Genomic DNA, 23,235 nt, shown 5'->3' with positions numbered 1-23,235 from the left:
TGCTCCATCCCACAGCTGCCAAAAACTCTTCCTTTCCCTGGAAAGTTATCCTTGGAAATGACATGTCAGCCCCTGGGCCATAGCTAACTATATGGGTATGTAAAATTTTAGCCTGAGCTGACTCCTATGTGTAATTCCCACACCAGAGTCCCCCATGGGCTTGGACAGACCAGACTTAAGATGGCTACTTTTATACCTGGCTTCCTTATCCTCCATCCCTCCTTGTCCTGCCTTTCAGATTTTTCTCCAAGATCAATTTAGGAAGAAATCAGTCATCCAGAGCTGTAGGTCTGCTTCTAAGAAACTGCCCCCAAGAGCTTAGTGCAATGGAATTTCAGCTTCCAAAGTTAGATGAGTCCGTATCTGAGAATAGTAAGAAGGGCTGGGTATGCGGCTCAGCCACGGAGTGCTTGCTTGGCATGTGCAAAGCCCTGGGTTGACCCCCAGCCCCGTGAGAACCATGAAAAGGGCTGTGAAGGAACGTCACCAGCATTTCCTTCTCTCCTATAGCCAGACTCAGTGTAACTCCAACCTACACTTCCTTGTTGGACGTGAGTGGAGTACTTCTGGAAGCTTTTATCAATGGCTGTTCTGTGCAGCAGGCAGGAATTAGGAATATCTCACTGCATAGCACATACGTTCTGCCTTCAACGCAGGAATCAGCTCTGTCGGCACCTGAACATGTTGCCTAGGCTTAGAACGTGGAACTAACAAACATCTTTCTCACTGTGAACCTGATTAAGCGCTCAAGTAAGAACCGCATTTCCCTGGGCTCGCTCCCAGACGAGCCTGTTGTGACTATAAATCAGGCGAATGCTAGCTTGTGTCAGCCAAGGGCAGAGCCCAGACAGACTGCTGCCTTTTCACACTCTTCCCCCTGTGGTGGGGAGCAGGGTGTAAATGCATTATTTCCTGCCAGTCTTCTGGAGAATAATGCAGTTTTATGCTATTCTTCTCTTAGAAAATATGTCATGGCTCAACTCTCCTTTTGAATAAGCCCGTCTCTGTTTGAATTAGAGCTCTTCTTCTGGGAACTGTGAGAGCTGAGGCAGGGAAGGCACTTGCTGCAAGGGGGCCATTCTGACTCAGGCTGCTTCTCCTGTCGAAGGCAGGAACCAAGAGGAATCCTTTCAAAAATGCTTTCATATGTGCCGAGAGTCCACCTTGGTTATATGAAAATGTTAAACTTTCTTTAACATTTTATTTTTGATTGAGAATTTCATATATCCATACAATGTGTTTTGGTCAAATCTCTCCTCTTCACCCCCTCCAGTTCTGCTGTATCCTCTGTGGTTTTTCTCTTCCACCTTCCTGTGCACCCTCTATTTTCCGCCCCTTCCCACACTGGGCAACTTGCTGTTGCTTTTTGTGAATGGTGTGGGACCACCTGCAGGAGTATGGATAGCCTCTCTGGGTTACATTCCTGAGGAAATGTACTCTTCCTTCCCATCTCAGGCAGCCATTTCAGGGAGGGGTGGGACTTCATAAGTCCTTTCTCCCATCCATGCTGTAACTCCTGCTCCAGGAGGTCTGGTGTCCTCCTCTTTCCCTCTAAGGGCTCCCCCACACAGGGAGCGTGCACACACACAAACACACACACACACACACACATGCACAAGCATTCACATAAATAAAAACTTTTTAAAAATTAAAACATTTTTACATGAAGATTTTTCTATCCTTTCTTACATTCAAGTTTCCTACTTATGAAATGAGGTTGTTGGGCTGTGAGGTCCTGCCTGTCGCAGATTCTGGTTTATGTATGTCCTTTCCCCAGGAAATGCTGTGTTTAAATTTAAATGGAATTATCCATTTACGATAATTCATTCGCCACAAAACCTCATTGGGCTTTCTTGATCTTACTCTGCGTCCAAGACTGGTTTCAAACTTTCCTACAGTCTTCCTGCCTCAGTCTCCTGAGCCATCATCACATGCTGCTAAAATGAGTTATTTGTTACCCTTATATCAAAGTGAGTCTTTATTGTTTAATTAACAGATCCAAGGAAGGTGTGCACGCATGTGCATATGTGTGTGTGTGTGTGTGTGTGTGTGTGTGTACGTGTGTAACAGTCTGTGTCAGGACTAATCCTTAGAGCTCTCTCAGACCTTTCCCCCCAAGACAAAGCCTCACCATACAGCCCAGGCTAGCTTCAAACTGTCATGTCCCAGACCCTGCCCTAAGTGTTGAGATTATAGGTGCATACTGCCATGCCCGGTTCTATCTCTATTAATCCTGACTAAAGTGAAAAACCAGAAATATATTATAAAATGACAACAGCAATACCATATGTATCAGTCTCGGATAATAGCCATAATGACCCTAACATATAAGCGGCTTGATGTACTGCAAGCGCAATAAAATCAAGCCAAATAATGGCTATTTCTTGTCCACAACTCAGAGCAACCAGCAAGGGTGGGTGGAGTAGCAGAAGGAGCCTTTGTCTCCTGTAATCACTGCCCTGTCTTTATGCCTTGGAGTACTCTTCAGCCTCTATGGTTGCTACAGGAGGGGACTAGAAAGTGGCTGATCCTTCACAGGAACTGTCCATGAGCCAGGGCTGGAACGGGCCCTCTTTCCTGGCCAGTACTCAGACATGGGCTCCAACTGGATTGAGGAGGCTGCAAAATGAAGCCAAGCAATGTGCCAGGCAGAAAAGGGAAACCTGAAATAGAGGTGAGGTTCAACCTCCCTGGCCGACTTTTGTGCTAAGCCTCGTTTGCATCGGGAAGGCTGAGAACAGGATGAAAGGGCCTAGCTTGCCTATGGTTCTCCTACACACTGAGCCTGTACTGTCTCTCTGTGGCCATCCGGACTCCCTCCTCATACCTGTCCATAGCCTTCTTGGTACTTTGTGGCTGAAGAGATGCTGCCGGTGGAGATTCCTTGTGCAGATCAGATTGCTTCCTGTGAGCTAGGAGGGGGAAGAACAGCCTGCAGAAGTGGGGGGAATCATCAGAAACGGGGTGGCGAGATGCAGCAAGGTCACGCACTAGTCAAGGTGGCTTGGGCTGGGACAGAGGGTTCTGGCTTGAAATCTCATGGTGAGAAGTTTATTTGTCCCTGAAGTAGGAGGTGGTATTTTGAAAACTTTTATGAACTTATAAAATTTAGTTTGAAGATTCACTCTCATGCCAGCTGCATCAGAAAGGCCGGCATTCACAACTGTGCTAAGAGTAATCCATCCCAACTGTTAATTGTATATATATATTTTTGTTTTTGGTTTTTCGAGACAGGATTTCTCTGTGCAGCTTTGGAGCCTGTCCTGGAACTAGCTCTTGTAAACCAGGCTGGCCTTGAACTCACAGAGGTCTGCCTGTCTCTGCCTCCCGAGTGCTGGGATTAAAGGCGTGCGCCACCACCACAAATAGCACATATACACTTATCCAATGTCTTGGAGAGAGGAGTTTCTAAGGGACACCATTAGGTTTTTTTTGGGGGGAGGGGGAGTGAAGGCATAAGTCATAAACAATGCCACACCAGTTTGGAATTATGATTAATAGGGTGGTATTTATTTAAAGGGGAAAAAACTTACAGATCACCTTCAGCCCTCTGCGCAACCAGGAAGGGAGTCTAGTCGCCGGCGGAGCAGGAAGTGAAGAGAGAGAGAGGAGAGGGAAGTGGCTGCTTTTTTAAAGAGAGAGAGACCACGCCCCAATGGACTGGTATCTCGGCAGCTATAGGCTGGAGGAACAGGAGGACATCCCGCAACAGGGGAGGACTGTTTTAAGTTTTTGTTTGTTTATACACTTAAGAAATGGAATGGGAAGCAAGTATGTACCCAGTGGTGACCCACTAGGGTAGACACTCAGTGAAACTTTCCCAGATCAAACCTGTCACCACAGCTGGCCACCCTACCACCCACATTCTCCTCCAATCTGCATCTCAAGAGCTAAGTATTGCAGATAATCTCATGCCCCTTATTGCAATATAGACTTCCTCGAGGGCATACTCCTTGCCCAAGACTTGTAGGTCTTGAAAGACTACAATCCACTTTTTTTTTTCTGGTCTGGATATTAATTAAAAAGAATTGAACTTATTTATTTGCAATGTTTAGTTTAATAAACTTTCTGAAAACAAGTTCCCATTTAAGTTTATGAGTGGCATTTCTCACACCTACAATCCTCGCACTTGGGACACTTATTGGAGCCAACAGACACAAACCACTTTCCAAGAACAAGTCCCACAGGAACTGAACAGCAGCGCATCCATGGTGGTCCAGAGCAGGTGGCAGGACTGGTCCCTCAGATGTTGAAAGGAACTTGATGAGTCTCTTCTGAAAGCCATCTAGCAACCAGTTGGGTGAAGCACTGTTTCTTTTCCTCAGGGATTTCCTGGAAAGGATGGTTCTTCAGGTCCTCCAGGGCCACCCGGGCCAATTGTGAGTATTTCTAGAAACTTCTGGAATGCATTCTGCTTTAAGGCGTCTGGTTTTTTTTGTTTGTTTGTTTGTTTTGGTAGACATTTCTTCCACTTCCGCTATGTTTTCTTGCTGCCTTTTTTTTTGCTATTTTGTAACAATAGTTTGTCTGTTGCTACAGACCTATAGTCCCTTCGAAAGTGACCAATCCAGAGAGTTTGATTATTCACTGAGCCAATTTTCTGTCAGATCATCTGCATTTATGCTGTTGTTATTGCCTGTAAATAAGACTCGGAATCGATAGGACCACACCTGACCAGTTCTATAGAGACTTAAAACCTATATTTGGTCATTGGGCACAGGAATGAGCAATGACTCCCAAACATGGTGGGGAGGGAAGCTGTTGGGGCATGCGTTGTTATCCCTCTTTGAAAGTTGGCTATGATCTGTCTTATATACGAATCTTCACCTTTGACCCATTTCTTACTTCTATTTTAGGGCATTCCTGGAGCTCCTGGTGTCCCAGGGATCACGGGAAGCATGGGACCACAAGGAGCCTTGGGGCCGCCTGTGAGTACTCTATGGTAGCCAGTCAGGATATATGTCCTGTCATCATTTATATGCAAAAAATTATATAAAGAATGTTTATTCAGGATTCCATGACTGAGAGTGGTTAGAGTTTTAAGATTGGGTTGTCTATATGCCATGGCTAAGGTTAAATGGTTCTACCAGAACAGTCAGCCATGCTGGTGCTAAAGCGTGTCACCATGGCTTGTTTTGGGTTTGCATAAGTGAAATCAGTACCAGCCATAAAGGTTGGATGCAACACCTAAATGTCAATCAGGCTTGTCTCCAGGGAAGGAAATATAAAAAAATTGGAGAAATCAAGGTTTTAATGAAAATAGGAATATATTTTTATACCTTACATTCAGTCAGAAAGCACAGTAAAAGCACATGCACACATAAGCCAAGAGCGCAAACAGAAGTGCAAAGAGTAGACCTGTTTCCCCCTTTTTCACAAGCCCAGTCTCTTCCCAGGCATTTAAATGTGACCAGTGGGAAAGTGTCAGGAACCAAGGGATATAATGTCGCCCTCACCAGAGCCATACTTCACTGCTGTGACTTGCAAGATGCTCACTGTAGGCTTAGCCATCAGCATTCTGGCAGCATCTGTGCCGAACCGAGTGGCCAGGAAACTCAGGCAGCTGTACTGTTGAAAACTCTGTCCTGCTGCAAACCTGCTGGGTGTGACTTGTGACGGAAAGGTGCAGAGGAGGGTAGGAATTAACGTTCTATTGCTGCCTAACAAGTTCCCGCTACCACAGTGGCTCAGAGCGGGACAATGCTATCATCCTACAGTTTTGCAGAATGGAACTTTGCTGCTGATCTCACTGGGTTAAGAGCAAGGTCCTGAAATTTCCTTTCTGGAGGCTCTTGGGAAGAATCTAGTTGCCTGACTTTTCCTAGCTTCTTCTAAATGTTGTCCACGTGCTTTGGTTTGTGGCCACCTCCATCTCCAATTTCAGTAACGTGTCACCTTTCAGTCCCGTTTTCCACAGTCCTGTCTCTTCCATAGGTGGGAAAGGTCCTTGCCTTTAAGGACCGGTCTGTAAAATCTCTCTAGATAATTCCTAAGTCCTTAATTAAGTTCTTGTTGTAAAGTCCCTCTGACTTCATAAAGTGACACTCTCACAAGTTCTTGGTTTAGATTTGGACATGTGGGGTAGGTGGGGAACCTTTCCCACTTGTCATAGGGGAAAAGGCACAACAGAACACTGGGGTGGATTAGAAAGGACACTATGGCACACATGACACATACCCTAGACGTATTTGGGACACGCCCTGAAACCCTGACTATATCGTGGTTTGCTTATCCTCAGAAACTATCTTTAGTCACTTTACAGAGCTGTGTTCGTACCCCAGCCGCCTTCTCATTGTCCGAAACACTCCTGACTCTCTGTCTTTAAATCAAGCGAGTACTGGGCCACAGAAGAAAGTTGAATGAGCCCGTCTTCAGACATCTTCTTGATTCAAAAAGACATTGCCACATTTGATCCTGTGTGTGGAAACACACACACACATGCACACACTCACAACACACGTGCGCACACACACACACACTATTACTATTACAAGTAAGCACACAGACTGCTTCTCTGTTTATCTTTATTCTCTCTCTTTCCTTCCTTCCCCCTCTCTCATCTTTCCTTCTATGTCAGTCTTCTCTGCTCATCTACTCATCCATTCCACACCAGAAAACCTTCCTCAAGATATGGTTTAGGGAACCAGAAATTCAGAATTTATCATTGGAACTTAGGGAGCCTAAGTCCTTCCGTCAAAGCAGTTTCAGAGATAGTGCATGCTCCTTGCAGCAGAACCATGGCAGCACTTAGGGCATCAAAGATGTTGCACCCCAAATGCAGTAGGAAACCAGGAAGAAGTTGCTTTACTATAGTTACATACAGGAGGAGAAAGGGGCCTTTTTTCTTACATCTCCCAGAATTAAGGTTTCTTGCCCAGACTATGAGAATACAAGTTATGGTTGGTCCTGAGCCAAGGGGTTGGGATGAAAGGGGACAGAAGGAGGATCAGGCACCAAGGTCTTGGGAGAATTCAAACAGGGTAGGGAGGGGCAGAGTAAGGCCAGAATGTATTGATACGGACAATGCTTCTTCAATTACCCACTTGGCTTAGTATGCATCTGAGACATACTAAATATCAATGCATTCCCCACTAATAAATCACTTCGTATTAGTTTCATCACCCATCAGCAAAGGATGGCGTTTGGTGGCAGCAAGAGAGGCCTCATACCATGGTCACTTTTATCAGAAGCCGGAACTGGTCTGTAGCTGCTTGGTAGGGATGCCACAGTCAGCTCATGTATTTCCCCATCCAAAGCAAGTTCTTCTCTGCACTAGAGTCCAAGATTTTCCCTGTGTCCAGGCCGCCAGCTCCCACACGCCTGCTGGCTGCCAGGCTGGTATGATTATTAAAGCAGGCTCCATGTTGTGCTGTTATGGACTTGATTGATTTCCCATAGATATCTGTCTAGGAAAATGAGGGAAAGGAACCAAGAAGGACAGACTGTGCTGCAGAAAATGGCAGGGTGTTTCCTACGGTTGCTGCCAGCAATGCTTGCTCTCCTGCTCTCTAGCTTCTTCCACCAGCTCCTCCAGGCAAATGAACACGGCCACTGCCAAGCTTATAATTTCTCCCTGGACACTGGCTTCAATGTTGTGCCTCCCTGCCATGGGTCATGCGCATGATGAGGCTTGCGAAGGCCCTTCTTACTGCTGAGGCCATGTGTTTCGGTCAGTAAGGCCATCATTTAAAGAGCCCTGTATAAAATGTCCAAATACCCGGTGTCCAGGTGGGGCTTTGGCACAGATCTACCTGTCAACAGGAGCCACAAACTGAACCAAGTTGTCTAGCCTACTACATCTTCGGTAAATCCTCTGGTCCCAGGCAGTCAGCTGCATCTTCTGGTTCCTGCTGTCTGTCTCATAACTATAAAATAGCTTCTGGAAGTCAGGGATTTTATTGTTGTGATCGTATATCTCTTTGTCATCTGAGACATAGAATGCTTTCTACATATTTGTGATGAGAAGAGGAGGAAGGAAGAGAAGGAAAGAGAAAAGGATAGGGGAACAGGGGTAGGGAAGAGAGGAAAAAAGAGGACCCGGCATTTGTGTTCTTTTTAGGCTGCTTTCAGGAAGGCTAAGTTACTGTTACTGGTTCAAGGTCAGGTCACTGAAGATCTCTGAGGCCTGCTGAGGTTGGATTTTGTATAAGAGACTTCTTCAGCATGTGGGACTTGGACCATGAGATGGGTCTCTCCCTTTCAGCCCCAACCTTCTGTGAATGTATGAATGTAGCTATTGTATTTCTTTACATTTCAAGTGTTCCTAAAGTTGAAGGGAAAATACACCACCTTTTCCTGCCTCCATCTACAGGGACTATGTGTTTCCCTTCAAAACATACTTTGGTGGAGTTATAGGCCTTCATGTGCTCAGGAATTTTTATTTTGTTTTTTTGTTTTACTTTGCAAAAATCAAAGGAAATATGTCAAAGAAGTTGGAATCAAAAATAATTACTTGCTGTGCTAATATTTCACTAAAAAGATCTTTCATTGAGACTGCATAGCTATGCCTTTTAACTACTTAATAACAGGCATCATGAGCCCTAGTTTGGGGAATTTCAGGCCTAATTAAACAAATCCATCTCTTTATACCAGAAACTGCCAGTAGCTAATGCTGTCTGTTTTCCTCAACAACCAAGTTTGCTCTCTAATTTCTTTCTTTAAATATGAAATATTTTCAAACATGCTAAGATAATAAATGACACCAAAGGAAATGTGGAAAGACATGCTGGCATTGAAATCGAAGTGTTGAAGACAAAATACTTTTTTTTTTTTAACACAAGATCTCACTGTGTAGTCAGGTTGGGCTTGAACTCAGGGCAATGCTGCTGCCTCAGTACTATGGTTACAAATGTGTGAGCCACCTTGTACGGCTCAAAATCAATTTTTTAAATAGCTCAAGTTAGGACTTCACTCTGAATTCATAGTGTTGAGTGTGTGGGGAGGTAGTGGTGTGCCTGCTTGTTTTTGTTTGTATTGGGAATTTTTTTTAAAAAAAATTGAAATAGAAGATTCTGGCACATGGCTCTTGTGAACAGCATCCTTTTCCAGCCAAGCAGTAGAGAGGACCGGGTCCAGAAGTCTACAAATTGGCCCCAGGTTCCAGCTCGTCTACATCCCTTATTGTGTGATCTTGGGCAAATGATTTGAACTCTCTGTGCTTGGTTTTCTTAATTTGTAACTGGGCGTGTCTCTTGCAGTTGTTACAAGGACTGCATGAATTAATCTCACAGGAGTATTATAAAGATCAAAAGAACTACCTTACAGAGCTGTTGGAAGGGCTAACTAAGTGAAATACATAAGAAGTACCCAGAACAGTGGCTGGCAAAAGCAACCAAAATATACATTATTAACATTTATAAATATACATTATTAACATTTATAATCTCTAAATAGATTAAAATGTCAGTTTTCTTTTATTGCTGGTTTTTGGCTTGTATCTAATGTCCCTAGAATTGTTCCCCCCCCCCAATGGTGTCATAAGTACACCTTGTCTCCATTAGGACCTGTAAGTAGGCACTGCCTTCTCTGGGGTTTTGTTCTTGTGAAAGCAGGGGTGACAGGTGCCAAGGGAAGAAGGCATAGCTTGTGAATTTATTTATAAAATGAATTTAGGCTGTCATGGGGTGGGGGTTGGGGAGGAAGATGGGAGGGAAGAAGAGAGAGAGAGAGATGCATAAATATTAGTTTTAAAAGCAAGTTTTTCTTGTGGAAGTTGGGTATTATTCAACAGAACTAACACTTTCTTCGAGCCCTCTAACAATGCACTGTAGTATATTGTCACTATTTTTCTTCAGTCTCTTTTCTATCCAGGCTGTTGAAGCAAAGTGCAGGTTGCTTAGTAATGCAGACCCAGTCTTGTGGAGCTCAGGAGCTACTTTCTTCCTAGAATCTGGATTTTTTTATAAGCTCTTTGTCCACCTGTCCAAACCATCAAGGTGTCATGAGCCTTCCACTCGAGAGATTCTCTTCCTTGAACAGCCCTGCCTTATGAGGAAACGCAAGGCTTTAAATGGATCGATGAGCCAAAGACTTACACTTTCCCCCCAATATTTGTTCTTCTTAAAACTTTTTATTTATTTTATTTTTATTAGTCTTTCAAGAATTTTCTATGTTTGATCATATTCACCTCCTCCAACTCTTGCCAGATCCACTCTCACTTTCGTACCCACACAACTCTGGGTCTTTTAATATCCCGATCAGTTTGCACTGTCTGTTTATTGTGAGCTATGAGGCTTTCTACTTGAGTCCACCCAGCGTATCAGAGGCTACCCTTTTTAACGAAAATTGATGCTTTCTCTCTCAGGAGTTATTGTCAATGGTTCCTTGGCTGAAGTTGTGACTTGGTGCCCACCTACCCTTCTTATTATTATTTAAAAAGATGTCTTAAGGTTTTAGGTTTAATTGTGTGTATATCTGTGTGGGTTTGCACACATGAGTATAGTGCTTGCATGCTGGAGTTGGATTTACAGGTGGTTCACCATGTGGGACCCCAACTAGGGTCCTATGGAAGAACAGTATGCTCTCTTAACCACTGAGCAATCTCTCCAGCTCCCAAGTTTTTCAAACACACCTAGTATTGAAAGACTTTTCAAGTGAGTGCCTATATAGCAATACCAAGATTCTGGGATGATCCACATGGGACACACATGTGTTTTAAAAGAAAGTTCTCTTGTGCTTAGCTGATGCTGGACCCAGTTTGCAATCTTGGAATGTTATCTGGTGGCAGACTAAAGAATAAATTTCCTGTTACAGTTGAAAAATGAAGTGAATATTTTATCTTTGTTGCCTTAGCAAGATAAAAGAAAATGCAAGGTCAGTCCAAGATTTCAGTTTAATATTGGATGTAGGCAATGACAGCTTTATGCAAGGATTTGCATAATCAAGCTCAGTGATTTCAGAAAATAAAGTCTATGATAGTTTGTAGAAACCTCTAATCATGAGATCCATGCATTAACTCATTAAACATATACAGTGATAAAGATTTAATGTTGGCCGGGCGGTGGTGGCGCACGCCTTTAATCCCAACACTCGGGAGGCAGAGGCAGGCGGATCTCTGTGAGTTCGAGACCAGCCTGGTCTACAAGAGCTAGTTCCAGGACAGGCTCCAAAACCACAAAGAAACCCTGTCTCGAAAAACCAAAAAAAAAAAAAAAAAAAAGATTTAGTGTTGGAGCGTTGATTCTCAAACTAATCACTATATTGAAATGTCCTTGCTGATGACACTTAATCTACAAGATCTACAATTAGTACTTTTCTCCCATATCAAGTTTTCATATCTATACTAGACCATGCCTGTGAGAAGGAGCAGGTGGAAGTTTCAAGAGCAAGATATAATGAGCTTGGAGTAATTGTGTGCTTGGTAGAGTGGAAGGGAGGCCTGAATGCTGCAAATGCCCTGGGATGAGATGAGATGCTTAACACAAGAAGGATAACTATGAGAAGAAATATAGGTGTGTGTGTGTGTGTGTGTGTGTGTGTGTGTGTGTGTGTGTGTGTTATAGAATAGGAAGGGCACAGATGGAAAAGAGACAAGAGAATTAGTGGGCTGCTGCCACCTGCCCAAGAGAGGTCACTACTGGTCCCTTCCCCTGCCCACCCCAACTATGACTGTGTGTGTGTGTAGCTTGAAATCAATTGGGGAAGAAGTCTTTCTGCTGCCCACCTGTGCACACACTACAACTCATGGCATTCCTGGGGCCCTATGAAGGGAACCAAGAATTTTGAGCGTGGGTGACTTATCACAGCAGAGTTCGGATTCCACACTGTGTTTGCTTTGAGACCCAGTGAGATTGAAGTAGCGAGAGGAAACCGTCTGACAATGTGGCATATTCCATTCGTGGATTCTGTCCACACTCCCAGGAGCAATGACGGAAATGCTGCTGCATCCATATTGCCTGTGAGTCTACACAGAAATATGACAGCCTTCTGAAGACACCTGCTTCCCATTATAGCAAAATTTTATTGCAGAAACACTGAAAACACTGTTTTTTTTTTTCAGTCACTATGTTACAGTAATAGTAAGTTTCTTACTGTCAAAAGTAGTAAAGCTGAGGACTCAGGCACGCTTGAGCTCAGATGTTGCAGAGACTCATGCCGTCACTGGAGAGGAAGCAGGTTGAGGCCGTGGACTTTCATAGATCTCATCAGTTCCTCTAACTGCTAGGTTGAGAAGAATTCTTTGCCTTCTTATAGAGATGCCTTTCTTTTTCTTTTTCCACAAGAAGGGGCTTGTGGAATCATGATGCACTTTATAGAGGTCAACACCCTGCGTGGTGTTTGGAGTAAGAAGCTGGGACGGTATCATTGGTGAAGACATAGTTGTACCATTCTACTTCCATGGCTCCAAACTGCCGTATCTCTCCATGAAAGATCCAGACACTTAATGTGTACAAATAAGCTGTTCTGCTTGGTGGGGCTACAGGTTGCTCCCCGTTCCCTTCCTGTTGCCCATTTTCACCCAAGTTTGGGAAAAATGGCTTTGTCCACTACAGAAAGGTGCGTTCTCATGACTCAGTTCAGCACAGCAGCCTAAGTAACTTGAAATTTCCTCTTCACTTTTACAGGGTGCCCCTGGACCAAAGGGAGAGCGAGGTGAACGAGTAAGTCTTCGGAGGATGCTTCTGGTTATAGGGTGGTTGCACGCAGCTCTTGCCCCCGCCTATTGAGTAACGGTCACTGCCAACTGCAGTATTCATTGCTGCCCCAGCAGTCTTTCATTTAGAAGCACATTTCCCAGGGGAAACATCTGGCTGGGGCGGGGCCAGGAGAGGATTTCCAGTCCTGTACCTGCTGTACTTGGGCTCCACTCCTTAAGGATAAACACAAGAAGAATCACACTCAGCCTAACCTACAAAGTGGACCTGAGATGGAAATAATATAATAGATGTGGAAGGGTGTCCTAATGGAAATGGATGGCTTAGACTAGTACCAGCCAGTGGCACAGGACTCGTGTTTTCATGATGGCATAGTTTGGGTACAAAGCAAGACAGTGGTTGGATAGACTCAAAGAACAGATCCTGTAATTCAAATCGCTTTAATTTCACTACTCACTTCCTGTAGAAATTCAACGCTCATGACTGGTAGAGGCAGCACCTGTCTCAGGTTCAATAGTTTTTTTTTTTCCCCTGCAAAAACCTAGGCAGTGAATTTAATACTAGTTAGCTATAACATGGGCTTAATAATTTTTCTATGAGTTGTTATTAGTATTAAGTGAGCCATCACCTGAGAAGGCATTAACTATATATGAGTATATTTAAATATTGTTAATATATGTTTTTAGAATCCTGGACCCCAAATATTTATTTGAGCTTATAAATCGGATATGCAAAGACTTTTGAGAAACCTAGAATCCAGGGTACAAATTGTCTCTTCTGCATTAACAACAGAAGTTAGCCCTCCCTGCCACTAGGAGCCTAGAGTCTTGGGAGCCATGGGTCAGGTGAGCTATGCCCCAGCTGTATAGCTGCACATTTGGCCGTGTTTGAGGAATGTACTTTCTTCCCATCCAGGGAGACCTGCAATCTCAGGCCATGGTGAGGGCAGTGGCACGCCAAGTGTGTGAGCAGCTCATCCAGAGTAAGTACACATGCTGGTTCCTGCCCAAAGGAAGCCCCCATTCCCAGGACTAGAGAAACCCAGGAAGTCCCCTCGGAAGCTTTGCTGAATACACATAGCTTTACAAGCCCCCTCTCTGAACCACCTACCAGCCCAATAGATTGTTCCAGAGCTCTTCAATCATGGCACAGGAGCCAGACTCCCATGCCCTTCATCCAAAGAGCCCTTGGTTTGCAAAATAACATTTAACTTGACTGCTCCGATCGGATCTCCCATACCTCCTTCTCCCATCAAGTGGATGGCCCTTTCTCGAGCGTTAAGCACTTGAAGACTACCAGACTGTATCAGAATCGAGATGACCACAGTGCTGGTTTCTACTGGTTTGCATATTTTAATCACTTCCCCTTTCTTATCCAGTGTATATCCATTACCTTTGGTGAGCCCAAGGCCCCTCCTTTGATTCCTTAGGCGGTATGCCAAAGTATACACGTACACGTAGGGTTGATGGGACATCGGATATGACAGCTGGGCACCATTCCTAAAATCATAGCCGAGCATACTCATTACAGCATTTATTCCACCTATTTATTTCCAGACCTGAACGTTTCAACAGCATTTATTTCAACAACAGATTCCTGTACTCACCCGTTTTATACACATGCCTGCTTATTTTATATATTTTGTCTCAAACATCTAACCACAAGGTTACTTAGGGTAGGTCCTTCTGTTTGCCATGAATGTGTTTCGTTCCAGAACATCTGAAGCCAAGTAAAAACAAAAATTCCTCTCAGAGCCACCCAACTCTCGCCAAGATCTCCTGCCCAGCACTCCCCATGCTGATAGCAACCTCCTCCTCCAGAAATGACATTTTCAGAGTAGTTGCCTATCTGTCTCATGGCTGTATTTACTTTAACCTAAAAGAGTTTGGGAGTCAGGCCAGTGGAACCCAGTAAGTGCCGAGGTCCATTGGCAAGACCCCAAATTCCACCTGTTCATTTGGGATGAACCCAGGTCCTACTCTGGGGAGGTGTGGATGAAGAGATGGGGATTTTCAGGCAGGCAAAATGATCAGTAGCAGAAGGAGGGCAAAACCACCATCATCAAGCACAGTTGTTTTCTCCGTACGCTGTATTCAATCCAAATTCAATTCGATTTAATTCTCTAGTGCCCTCAGCCGGTGTGTATGGAAGAGAAAATTTACCAACGAAACTAAACAGTTCCAATTAGTGACAAAATGAGGTCTTTAAAGACAATAAAGGCTACAAGGAAACCTGGACATTAGTCTCTTTTGGAGTGGGATGCACCCAGAGCTCATATAAGCTCTGCGTTATTTCATAGGTTTCTTACTCTCAAACGGACATTGTAAACGAGTAAAAGATCGAGTTTGTAAGAAGATGCACTGTGGCTTCCTACACACAACGGGAAGAATGAGTCACAATACCTGCTAGAGGATAAAAATCTTGGCTTTGTGTCGGTTTAAAACCTGCTCTCAAAGTCGAGTTTTCTCCCTTAGAAATTCTCAAGACTTTGATGAGTGGCTTCTAGGAGTGGAGTCAGAAATAATGAGCCAAGAGCTGGAAGGAATCTGTGCTGTGGTGGTGGTGGGTGTGTGGGGGTGCATCTACCACAGCAGCTATGATCGGAGGAAATGGCAGCATCTGCCACCCCTTGGCTGCTCCCTGAACACAGCTCTGCTTTTGTCTGTGCTGCTTAAACTCTCACCCGGAACCCCGTTTATGGGCTGGCATATACTTCCACACAAGCTTGGTCATCTGGGTTTTAGCTCTTAGTAGATGGCAAGAATGGTGTCAAAAAGAGTTACGTGGGAAATGGAGAGAGGGCAGAGTGACAGCAGCTGCAGACGTGATAAATGACAGCTCCCGTCAGTATAGGAAGTGGGAAAGATGGATGCCTCACCTGCCCAAACAGCAACAGACATGCCTGCTGGTTGAATCAGGAGAGCGCCCTGGATCACAGGCATGGTTAATATTAAGGAAAGAATGTATTGGCTGTATTTATATGTACCTCCCAAGATACGATTGCTGCTTTTATTTAGATTTAAGTGTTTAAAGGGAAGTAAATATGTCTGAGGATGTAGCTCGGTTGGAAGAGTGCTGGCCTTCCATGTGTGAGGTCCCAGGTTTGATCCCCAGCACTTTGTGAACGAGGCTTAGTGATGCCTGTAATCCTACCACTGTGGTTGTGGAGATCAGAAGATGAGAAGTTCAAGGTTACCCTCAGCGACAAGCTAGTGAGGGCCAGCATGAGATACATGAGATCTCCTTGCCTCCCAGAAACAAGGAAACCAAAAAAAAAAAAAAAGCCACAGAAAGAGTGGGTGACCCTATACACTGGAGTAATAAATAAACCGCTCATTTCTTAAAAGGAGATGAATAATAGTGACCTATGTGGAGAAATCTCACTTTCAAAGATGCTGGAAAATGAAGTATTTATAGTACTAGGGCGTTATGTGTAATTATTAAAAAGAATTCTTCCCAATATCACTGAGTTAAGGGATTTCCAGAAAGAGCAACAGGGTTTGTTATCTATCTATCTATCTATCTATCTATCTATCTATCTATCTATCTATACCCAGGACAGGGGCAGTTTGCAGCTGGGACACAAGCAAAGATTCTTGAAAAAACCATCTTGGCAACCAGAGTTGAACACAGACATAGGTCTTGTCCGGGGATTTGAGAGCAAGAGGGTGGAGCAGGCTTTGTGGGTTGGAACAAAGACAAGTAAATAATGTGGAGGGAAATTGCTGGGGAGAAAGGCAGCCTGGTGAGGGGTCAGGGGTCAGATAAGTGTTGGGGTGAGGATGAAATTTATGACTGCCGTTCAGTGATGTTTATGGCAATACTGACGCGAAGTGTGGAATTCCAAACACATGAGACGCGACTTGAATGAGGCCAAGCCATTAATAACATCCAGGATAAGATGCAAAATATTCTAAGTTACAAATCAAGAAGGGTGTGCCTTTTCCTCAGCGGACATTGGACAGAACTGTTCAGAGGTTTGAAGAGTGACACCCCAGCTTCCCCTTTCAATGTGTGACAGTTCATTTATCTGTCGTTGCTCAGGTCATATGGCCAGGTACACAGCCATCCTCAACCAGATTCCCAGCCATTCCTCATCCATCCGGACCATCCAGGGCCCTCCCGGGGAGCCTGGGAGACCAGGTTCACCTGGAACCCCTGGAGACCAAGGACCCCCAGGTGCCCCAGGCTTCCCGGGCAATGCAGGTGTGCCGGGGATCCCAGGAGAACGAGGTAAGCTGGGCCACTTCTCTCACAGGCTATCCCCAGAGGAGGGGACGGTGGATCAGAGTGTGACCGTGGTGATTATACAGTGACAGGGACTGAAATAACAGAGCCAGATTAATTCTCCCTATATTACTAAATTTATTATATTCCTGAGATTGAAAAAATGAAGGAACATGACTGTTAATCAGAGTTCACCTGCTTGTGTGACGGAGGAGCACCAGAAGTCCCAACTCACCGCTAAGAGGCTTTGTTTAGTTATTTGAGAATTGTGTATGTGAGTACTCTCTTTGTGTCTTTGTGCCTCTCAAATTCATGACCTTCTACATGAATTCTTTTTTTTTAATTTATTTATTTATTAAGGATTTCTGCCTCCTCCCCGCCACCGCATCCCATTTCCCTCCCCCTCCCCCAATCAAGTCCCCCTCCCTCATCAGCTCGAAGAGCAATCAGGGTTCCCTGACCTGTGGGAAGTCCAAAGACCGCCCACCTCCATCCAGGTCTAGTAAGGTGAGCATCCAAACTGCCTAGGCTCCCCCAAAGCCAGTACGTGCAGTAGGATCAAAAACCCACTGCCATTGTTCTTGAGTTCTCAGTAGTCTTCATTGTCCGCTATGTTCAGCAAGTCCGGTTTTATCCCATGCTTTTTCAGACCCAGGCCAGCTGGCCTTGGTGAGTTCCCAATAGAACATCCCCATTGTCTCAGTGTGTGGGTGTGCCCCTCGCGGTCCTGAGTTCCTTGCTCATGCTCCCTCTCCTTTTGCTCCTGATTTGGACCTTGAGATTTCTGTCCAGTGCTCCAATGTGGGTCTCTGTCTCTGTCTCCTTTCATCGCCTGATTAAGGTTAATATTCAGGAGGATGACTATGTGTTTGTCTTTGGACTCACCTTCTTATTTAGCTTCTCTAGGATTGTGAATTATAAGCTCAATGTCCTTTATTTATGGCTAGAAACCAAATATGAGTGAGTACATCCCATGTTCCTCTTTTTGGGTCTCTACATGAATTCTTTTACAACTACTCTTCTATCTGTATAAAGACACACAAATATATACAACTGACCGAGTCCAGTTAGGGTTGCCCACGAGGACACATGTTTAGGGTTGGCAACCTAGGATTGGGGCACCTACCACAGGGCTCACTAGGGACAAAAACTGGTTTTCTTTACCTTGGCTTCTGCTTAACTTCCTGATTTCATTTAGGAGTAGAGTCTTGTCAACTTTTCCCTCATTCAGATTGGCATGTCGGCTGGTGTGGTCTTGTGCAAGCGACCGTGTTGTTGAGAGTTCGTGGGTGCAGTATCCCTGGCACGTCCAGAGGAGACAGTCTTGCAACAGTTGTCTCAGTCCTCAGGCGTTTCTGTGGTCTTCCCTGAGCTTTACCTGTAGGGGTTATGGTATCACAGAAACCTCTTTCCATTGTGTTATACATCTTATTCTTTTTTAATTAATTAAGTTTTAAAAATGATCTTTTCTCATTTTACATACCTACCTCAGTTCCCACTCCCTCCCCACCTCCTGCTCCCATGCATCTTATTCTGAGTGCAAGGTTCAGGTTAATCCTGCCCTGTGCATGAACCTCGCCCTGATCACCCCAGACTAGAAATATTGCCACCCCTGGAGAGGTGGTACACTTACTGACTCTTACTCCCAGTTCTGTGTGCCTCTGACGTTAGTTGAAACCTAGATTCCTGAGAGTGAGAGTCACCATGTTGTGACAATGTGTACAATGCTTTTAGCTCCGCCTCCTACAAGGCTGTCACATTGATTAGTATCTGGTTCTGATTGTCAAGCAGTACACAGAATCAGAAAGAAGGGCTAAGGCCTTCCAATGCCCCGAAGATCTGGACGCCCGGAGGGAATCTCTTTCTGGCAACAGAGCACCCTTCAGTGGTGTTGAGGATGGAGAAACAGTGACTCACAGAGTGTAGAGCCAGTGCCGGATCCACTCCCAGCAAGCGACAAGTTGCTTTGCTCTTTATGGAAACCCTTTCTCTGCTCTTGCCAAACTGAGTCTTTCCTCTACAGTAGATAACGAGATAAAGAAAAATTGCCCAGGAGTTCTCAAATGGTAGCTAGACAACTGTTGGGTATATGAATTTCCACAGCATCGTTCATGTTTGTGTGCTGTGTTGTGTGTAATTGAATTGAAACCAAAGTCCTCGTCCATCTGTTCTCTGGCCCTCCCGTTTTATATAAAAGGAAGCATATGAGGGTACTGAAGCCAAACAGGACTCAAAGTCAGTCAGCATCAGGACTGGTAATAAGAAACAGAGGAGGTATTATTTTTTTTTCACTGTTGCATCAATTATGACTATTGTGATGCTGAGTAAGACCATCTTATGATAACACTACTTCATAGTGAGGAAAAAATAAGTATTGTTAGTCAGAAATATAATAAACTATGAAAGCAGGATTAAAAGAAACACGGCTGATGAATAGTCTCTGGAATAGTACTCAAATGAAGTTCACTCTCCAGCGGAGACTGAAGACTTGCAGCTTTCTTCATCTGGATAGTTTTTCATCAGAAGTCCTCCATTTGGTTTCTCTGTCAAAGTATTTCAAGCTTCTAAAAAACATGCTGTACAGTAAAATATATGGAAATATGTAACTGGATGTTTCTTTCCTGCCTGCCAGTTCCTGAATAACCACTCTAAGGCTTAGTATTAATTACAAACTCTTTGGTCTATTAGCTCAGACTTACTGTTAATTAGCTCTTGCAACTTAAATTAATCCATTTCTATTTTTCTGTATTTTACCACAAGGCTTTGTGGCTTGTTACCTCCTGTCTTGCTTCTCTGGTGGCAGTTGGCATCTTTCAGACTCCACCTTCTTTTTCCCTTCATCTTTGCTTTGATTTCCCGCCTGGTTCTTTTCTGCCTAACTATTGGCCAAATTAGCTTCTTTATTAACCAATGATAATAAGACCCAGTCACAGCATACAGAAGGGCATCCGGCATCAGAGAGATCTGTGAATGAGCAAGGTATGGTGGAGCACACGTTTAATCCCAGAGGCAGAGGCAGGTGAATCTCTGCGCTCCAGGCCAGCCTAATCAATTCAGAGAATTCCAGAACAGCCAGGCCGGGAGAGAGCTGACATGGAATGCTGGTATAGTAGCCATGCAAGTATGTGAAGCTGAAGTAAGTGGAAAAGCAGTCTTACTCTGTTTTCTGCTTTCATTAAAAGCCCCCCCCCCAGGGGAATGGTTTAGTCTCTTTTCTGATTGTGTGATAAAATATTCTTTCACTGAGTAATTTAGCAGAGAAAGACTCCTTATTTTAGGTCACACTGCAGGGAAATTGAAAGTTAAAACAGCTAGTCACTCCACTTTCACAGTCAGGAGTTGAGAGAAATGAATGCACACATACAACCAGCTTTCTACACTGTTATATGGTCAAGAACCTAAACTAGGGAGCCCACTTTCAGGCTGAGTTTTTCCACATCAACTAAGGCAACCAAGATAGTCCCTCACAGACATGCCCATAGGTAGAGCTGAGCTAGACGGTCCCCCATAGACATGATCATAGGCTGAGCTGCTCTAGACAGTCCTCCATAGACATGCCCATAGGCTGACCTGCTCTAGACAGTCCCTCATTGGTATTCTCTTCCCAGGTGATTCTAGGTTGTATCAAATTCGCACATTAACCCTCGCAGGAGATCTTGGATTTGATTATCTCAGTTTGAAGAATACTATCTTAGAATAGTATCTCTGCTTAACTCCTTCCTTTGAGAAGTGGCCAAACATTCTTTGTGTTCAGAGAACAGAAGAAAATGACAGACGCTCCCTTGGTCTAAGCAATGCCGCATGTGTGGCTCTCTGCTGCTCTCCTTATTAACTCAGAGATGATTTTTGCTCATTCTGGTTGCTGTCTCTCTCCTCCTTCTTGAAGCTTTGTCTCATTTCAGTCTAGAAAGTTGTACTCAAAACTTATGTAGCACAATATTCTGCCAGCTCTCTTCCCTCTTAGACTGTAACACGCAGAGACTCCTCAGAATGGGAGGAGTCAAAGAGACCACGCAGCTGAGGTTTCCTTCACACACTCCTTTGCTGGTTTCCCCAGCTGCTGGCACTCAGAACTTCAGGGCTTCATCATGCACAGCATCATGCTGTTGTTATATGGCCTGGTTTCCCCCTGCCTTTTCTTATCATATTACAATAAGAGAAAACTGTTTTTCTTGTGGACTAACATTTCCTATGCTTGCTTAGTTCCTCTTCTTATGCCCTGTAGTGCCCTGGGGATACAGGGCTCTTTATATCAGGATCAACATTCACCTTTCTCCTTGATTCCCTGAACTGCCAGTCATGTGCTGACCCTTCTGACCCTCCAGGTCTCTTTGGTCGTTGGCTTGGGTGATTCTACCTAGAACCCCTTGATCATCAATGCATCTGTTCATTTTCTTACTCCAGTTGTTGAAATGTTTGTATCCACACTGGTGTCTTGAATTGAAAACAGAATCTAACTAGGTCAACAATGAGATTCTTCATTTACTTGATATGAGTTATTTACTTGGAATGAGGTATTCTTAATTTTCTCAGAAAGAATTAATAAAATCTCCCAAATTCTGTCTTCTCGATGGCAGATGCCTTGAGATTGTAGAAAGTAAATGGTTTCAGGAGTTAAGAGGAAGATGTAACTGTTGGCTTTGATAAGAAAGAGTGCTGGTGTATATGGAACAAATACCATGTTATTTGCTAGTATGATATTCATTAAAAATAAAAACCTTATAAGATCAGGATTAGCCCCATTATTTTTGTGATGTTGAAGGTCAAATCCTGCATCTTCCATATGCCAGAAAGGTGTTTAACTATCAAGAACATTTTAGTCCTAGACTAGACTACTAGACTTTCCTATTCTCTCTCTCTCTCTCTCTCTCTCTCTCTCTCTCTCTCTCTCTCTCTGTGTGTGTGTTTATACCATCATGTGTGTGCATTTCAGCCCTGGATTAGACCCTCCTTTGTGTGTGCATGTGTGTATGTGTTCATGTATGTGTATGCAGGTACACATACATGTGTGTGCAGGTATAAGTGGAGGCCAGACAACAGCTGCATGGGTTAATCAGGGACCACCTCAACCACCTTTGAGACATCTCACTGACCTTGCCAAGTAAGCGAAGCTGGTTGATAAGCAAACTCCAGGGATCCTCTTGTGTCTGTCTCTCCAGTGTTGTGATTTCTAGTGTGTGCCACCACTTACTGCTGCTACCCTCTTCTTTCTCCTCCTCCTTCTCCTCTTCTTTCTTCTCTTCCTTCTTCTTCCTTGAGGTCTATAAATCCAACTCAGATCTTTGTGTTTACAGAGCAAGTACTCTACTGACTGAGCTGTTCCCCAGCCTATTTTATTTTGTTTTGAGACAGGATCTCATGTTGCCTCAGCTGGCTTTAACTTGCTATGTAGCTGAGGCGAGTTTTGAACTCCGGGTCTTCCTAACTGCTGAAATTACAGACAGAGTTACATCATTACACCTGCCAAGCTCTCTCTTAGGTGATGAAACTGCACCAAGTATGAACTACTAATTGTCTCACTGAGAACAAGGGGACCAGAACCTGGGGTCTATATTGCACTGAAGTGATTTTTTCCTAGATGCACGAACACACTGCACTTGTAACATCTCACTAAACAGAAATTTCCCTACATCAGGACCATCTCCCAGGGATGGCATTACCAAGGCTCACTGCTTCAGGTAGCTGGTATATAATAATGATGAAGTAAGTGTATTCCAGATTGTACTTTTTAAAAAATGGACTAAAACATACATAGAGAAGGCATGTGCATTGGCCCTTCCAACTTTATTTGGCTTTAGATCTAATACTGGCATGAGATTACTAGGTAAATACAGCAAAAAGCTTGACTTTTCTGAAGTTCTCCAAAAACTGGAAAACATAATGAGCATCCTCATACGCAAAGTGTGCTTTTTCAAAGAGGAGTCCTGTTGACTTTAAAAGCATTTTCATTTTAAATCCTGCAGACTTTGATCTTATCCCAACTCCCTTATATAGTTCTCTTTCATCCCCGGGGGTAGGCACCATTGCATCGTTTTTTCAGTTCAATTCTACAAGGCATGGAGACCAAACTGTCATTTAAAATGTCACTGATTGGTTGGCGATTCATACTGAGCCTCAACTATTCATTTTGTAAGCTTTCCCACCAATCATGAATAACGTGAGTTGTTGATGATTTGTGCTGCAAATGATGTAGCGTCATTGAAGGAAGGATGTTAATGTTTTGGAGATGAAAGTGACAGGGTGGCCTTTGCTCTGGCATTTGTATGTACCCGTGGGGGTCATAGTGTGAGTATCCAAAACTCATGAGCAGAAAGCTGGGTTTCCGGGTGCCTGACATGACGTGTGTTCCTTTTTGCCGTCCATATACCTGTAGCTGTGAGCAGGTAATCTACAGCGCTCCAGTAGACTGGTGCCC

General features: G+C 44.1%; 1 protein-coding gene across 1 annotated transcript in view; it reads left to right on the top strand.

Moving 5' to 3' along the window:
- Col14a1 (collagen type XIV alpha 1 chain) overlaps positions 1-23,235 on the top strand; it is a 181,500-nt gene that overhangs the window by 147,774 nt on the left and 10,491 nt on the right. The window contains exons 41-45 of the mRNA XM_041672101.1: positions 4,326-4,379; positions 4,857-4,928; positions 12,564-12,599; positions 13,509-13,575; positions 16,638-16,826. Of these exons, the coding sequence (XP_041528035.1) occupies positions 4,326-4,379; positions 4,857-4,928; positions 12,564-12,599; positions 13,509-13,575; positions 16,638-16,826 (418 nt within the window). The remainder of the gene's footprint in view (positions 1-4,325; positions 4,380-4,856; positions 4,929-12,563; positions 12,600-13,508; positions 13,576-16,637; positions 16,827-23,235) is intronic.

Source organism: Microtus oregoni, unplaced genomic scaffold (genome assembly GCF_018167655.1).
Source record: "Microtus oregoni isolate MIOR12 unplaced genomic scaffold, Mior012 000022F_ref0000154, whole genome shotgun sequence".
In the NCBI taxonomy this organism is placed as follows: Eukaryota; Metazoa; Chordata; class Mammalia; order Rodentia; family Cricetidae; genus Microtus; species Microtus oregoni.
Note: the sequence above shows the minus strand (reverse complement) of the source record. Positions and strands in the feature narration are given on the sequence as shown.